This window comes from Nannobrachium achirus (assembly GCF_963921795.1).
Source record: "Nannobrachium achirus genome assembly, chromosome: 3".
In the NCBI taxonomy this organism is placed as follows: domain Eukaryota; kingdom Metazoa; phylum Chordata; class Actinopteri; order Myctophiformes; family Myctophidae; genus Nannobrachium; species Nannobrachium achirus.
In genome coordinates this window covers 57,069,171-57,074,170 of record NC_137812.1, presented here as the reverse complement: position 1 = coordinate 57,074,170, position 5,000 = coordinate 57,069,171, and the positions used below count along the sequence as shown (strand labels likewise).

General features: G+C 45.1%; 1 protein-coding gene across 1 annotated transcript in view; it reads left to right on the top strand.

Moving 5' to 3' along the window:
• tll1 (tolloid-like 1) overlaps window positions 1–5,000 on the top strand; it is a gene marked incomplete at both ends in the record, with an annotated part of 72,307 nt that overhangs the window by 34,094 nt on the left and 33,213 nt on the right. The window contains 2 exons of the mRNA XM_080722828.1: window positions 2,882–2,987; window positions 3,979–4,103. Coding sequence (XP_080578954.1) covers window positions 2,882–2,987; window positions 3,979–4,103 — 231 coding nt within the window. The remainder of the gene's footprint in view (window positions 1–2,881; window positions 2,988–3,978; window positions 4,104–5,000) is intronic.

The window sequence follows — 5,000 nt, the reverse complement described above, 5'->3', positions numbered from 1 at the left end:
CTCCATGAGGCACCAAGGTCCCTCACACAGGGAGTGTGAACAGGGGCGTCAATTGGGTATGGCAGGGGTATGCACTGCAGCTGCCATACCCTGGGTCCAGGGGGAAGATACCGTAAAAGTTACTTTTAAATATAAATCCATGAATGTCTTTTTGTCTATCTGTGCTGGTTATTATGTTGTTAAATTACAGTAAAATAACTACAAATGCAAAATGTAACAAAATGGTCACTTTAACAAGGTATTATAATTCCCCATCTTTTCTTTTTTTTTTTTTTTTTTATCCCACAATTTTGCAACCCATTTTTTCACCCAGTGCCAATTGCCTATGTAATCCTGGGCTCTGCTCTCCCTCTGCCAACCTGGGGAGGCAACGGACTGACCTCATGCCTCCTTCCATGCATGAGGAGTCCAAGTTGCCTCTTTTCACCTGACAGTGGAGATTTCCCTGGTTTGGACGTAGCGCGTGGAAGGAACACGTTATTCCAACCAGTTCCTTTCCCCTACAAAATGTAATGCCTCTTTTCCATGAGGACTCCCATCTTTGCCATACCCTAGCTTTTGCTGAACTGACGCCACTGAGTGTGAATGGGCTTTCTAATGGCTGTGAAGTGACCTGTGACCTCTCGCTGTCTCTCACTTCTCCTTCCTGTCAAACGTGAATCATTCCAACCCATTCTCACTCCCAACGCTCCACGCGTGGACACTTGGTCAGGATCCCTTGGCATCACTTCCTGACACACTGGGCACCCCTTAGCATTATTCCTCAATATCAGAGTCGTCCGTAGACTGTGCCGTCACGTGACAGCACGTGAGAATGCGGAGCTGATTGAGAACAAGGCAATGTTGCCATTAAAACGGTTATAAACAAGTTTAAGACGTTGAAAAGCCAATGGCCCTTTTTTATTTCAAGGACCAACATAACTCTGAGAGCTTACCAATGGAACCAAATGGACACGTAAGAGACGTACCTGTTGGGGTCCATTTTGTCACTGTCGGGCAGAATCCTTGTATCTCCAAGTTTCACATTTGTACGTTTTTTTCGTAAGGTATCATCATACAGGACTGTCGCACAAGACTAGTGAAATTAGCTGATCTAGTAGATCGGCCATTTTCACAATTTTAAATCGTTTTTGAAATAACACAAAAGGGAAGGTTTGGGTGAACTACATGCACGAGCATAAGAGCGCGTCTGCCATAGGGTTCAATGGGCGTCGTTCGACGTTTGTGACGTTCGTGACAAAAGACGTTCGTCGACGTCAAAAACTTTTGGCTCATCCAGATGTACCAACTTCCCCCACAATGCACCTGGATTAGCTTCTTCCGGGTGCTTCAAAAACTTGCATTGAAATGAATAGCTGTGGGGCGGGGCTGTCCTGCCTCTATTTATATAACTATGCTTAAACCCCAGCATTCTTATTGTGGGGAAGGCTTTTGCAGAAAATAGCCAATCGACAAGCTCACAACGCTTACAGTTAACATAACAGAAAACAGAAAACAGACAATACACTATAGAACCCTGACTTAACTGTTTAAATGGTTAATTCACAAGAGGATCAGGATTCTGATTATGTTGGCCTGTGGGCCAATGAGACACTGAGGCACATTGACTGTTCAGGTCAAGTGGTTCTGAAACGTTTTACTTCCCCCAGTTTGGTGTGCATGGTTTTACTCACTCAATGACCCCTGGGGGTCCCCTGACCTCACGTTGAGAACCACTGGGCTTGGCTGACTGCATGACTGTTCTCTTAATGGGTGTGTGAGGAGGTGTTGGTTAACAGGCTGAACCCAGCTCCATCATTTCACTGCTGCGATGGTTTCCTCCTCGTCAGGGGCGTCAATTGGGTATGGCAGGGGTATGCAGCTGCCATACCCTGGATCCAGGGGGGAAGATAAAAGTTAGTTCTAAATGTGAATCCATGAATGTCTCTTTGTCTATCTGTGCTGGTTATTTATTGTGTATTTGTGTTGGTAAATTAGAAATTACAGTAAAATAACTACAAATGCAAAATTTAACAAAATGGTCACTTTAACAAGGTATTATAATTATATTATAGGTATATATAATTATATATTATATGTACTTCTTAAAATAAATATATCATGCCTGTTGCTAAGGTATGCGCGCGTGCAAGACACCAGTCACGTTGCCATACCTTCCCTTTTTCTGAACTGACGCCACTGCTCCTTGTACAACAACATTTGCTAAGTGGAACTGAGACACTAGACCGAGAAGAGGTCAAACTGAACATAAATTCACAGAGAACGTCAGTGTTCTAGCCAAGAATGAGGCTATGTGGCGTAGTGAGATGTCCTGTCAAGTTGATTCCCAGTGTGACACACGCGCACGCACTCATGCACGCACAAGCACAGACATACACACGCACGCGCCCGCGCGCACCAAGCACGCACCAAGCACACCCATGAGATACATTCTCGCTGCATTGCCACATCTGATAATACAATTAACACCCTTGGCTAAACTGTGTGACAGCAATATATTTTCTCAGTTTAATATTTGTATGTTTTTTTCGTGAAGTAAAGCCCTGCTTCACCACACAAGACTATCGCACATAACTAGTGAAAATAGCAGATCTACAAGCACACAACGCCTTGCGCCGCGAAGCGGGGTGTGCTTGTGCTTGTAGATCGGCTATTTTCACTATTTTAAATCATCTTTTAAATGATAAATACAAAACGAACGGTTTTGGACATACAAGGTTTCCACCCGACAACAACGATATGTATCTGTGAGTGTATAAATGTGTGTGTGTGTGTGTGTGTGTGTGTGTGTGTGTGTGTGTGTGTGTGTGTGTGTGTGTGTGCGTGTGCGTGTGCGTGTGCGTGTGTGTGTGTGTGCGCGCGCGTGTGTGTGTGTGTCCAGGTCAGGAGTATAACTTCCTGAAGATGGAGCCAGGTGAGGTGAACTCTCTCGGGGAACCGTACGACTTCGACAGCATCATGCACTATGCCAGGAACACCTTCTCACGGTCAGTGGTGGTAAAGTCACTGAGTACGTTTACTTATTAAGTGGGTTCAGGTACTTTCAGTATTTCCAATTTTCAGCACTTCTACTTCCACTACATATCTTTGTGGGAGATATTGTACTTTTACTCCACTACGATTATATGAAAACTTTAGTTACTATTTACTTAGCAGATATACATTATTATATTATAAACCCTACTTTAACCACTTCAGCCCTATTTTATATGTACATAGGCTATTTGAAAATAGCTGATCTACAAGTTCACAACGTGTCGCAATGCAACACGTTGTGAGCTTGTAGATCTGCTACATTTTCGCATTTAGTATGAAAACCTGCAGATCATGTCTGTCCGTCCATCCGTGTGTCACGCCTCATGTCATGCTCCATATATGGCCAAGACATCTCCATACATTATATGGAGCTGGCCAATACCTCTACATCTGACCTCAACACACACACACACACACGTGCGCCCGCACGCGCACACACACACACACAAACACACACACACACACACACACACACACACACACACACACACACACACACACACACACACACACACACACACTATTAATTACTATTATTGTGACATTTTAATCCCATCAGGAGGTGATGGATTACGACGTACGATTAACCTGATACAGTATGATTGTCTGATGAACCTACACCATTAGTTATGATTCATACAGTAGAAGTGAGGTCACAGTACAGTACAGCACCTTCTGATCCCAGTGTGGAACATCTGTCATTACTTAAGGCCAATGCATAGTCCAGATGTATCGTACATGGACTCCGCTGGGGTTTGCGCGGATTAAATTGACGCAACAGAGGAGTAAAACATATTGTCATGTTGAGCAGTCCATTGCATTTGAGACCATGTTGAAACTATCTGCGCCATATCACAACAGCCGGACTCTCTCTCTCTCTCTCTCTCTCTCTCTCTCTCTCTCTCTCTCTCTCTCTCTCCCCCTCTCTCTCTCTCTTTATAGAGGGATGTTCCTAGACACCATCCTTCCATCCAGGGATGACAACGGTATCAGACCAGCCATAGGACAGAGAACCAGGCTCAGTAAAGGAGACATTGCCCAGGCCAGGAAACTGTACAGATGTCCAGGTATTACAGTAACATGATGTGTTTAACACTGTTTGTCACTGTGTCTCTGTGTGTGTGCGTGCGTGTGTGTGTGTTGTCTTGTCTCCTCCACCCTCCGAGGCAGTCTGCACTGATGTTGAGTCATTTGTTTTTCTCTGTGACAGGGTGGTCTGCTCCCTGGATACACATGAACGCTCGCACACGCACTTCCCACCACACAAGCATATACGTACTTCTGCACACTCACCGAGCCCATTCGCACACATGCATGCAAACACAGTCTCACACGTGCACAAACACATAGCCCACACGCACGTGCGGACACACACAGAGACACAGCACTAACTGACAGATGCATGCAAACACATTGCACACAACTGTCTGACCACTGGGTCGTGTGCAGTGCTGTGTCCGATGTGTCCCTGATTCCATTCTACTACTGACCCCTATACTTACTGTATGATGTCACTATACGGTCATGACCTAAAGTACTGACATTGGCTCATCTCTCTGTCCCTTTCTCTTCCTTCATCTCTCCATCTCTCCATCTCCCTCTTTCTGTCTCTCTCTGTCTCTGTCTTTCTGTCTCTCTCTCCCTCTCTCTGTCCCTCTCTTTCTGTTTGTCTCTCTCTCCCCCTCCCTCTGTCTCTCTCTGTAAATGGTGAATGGTGCATTTATATACCACCTTTATCCAAGGCGCTTTACAGAGATTGTGCATTACCCATTCACACACACATTCATACACCAATGGCTCCAATCTGCTCACCGGGAGCAGTTAGGGGTTCAGAGTCTTGCTCAAGGACTCTTCTCTCTGTCTCTCTCTGTCTCTCTCTGCCTCTTTCTGTCTCTCTCTGTTTCTGGGGATTGCAACTGTCCATTGGTCCATTTGAGACCACACACACAGACAACAGACATACA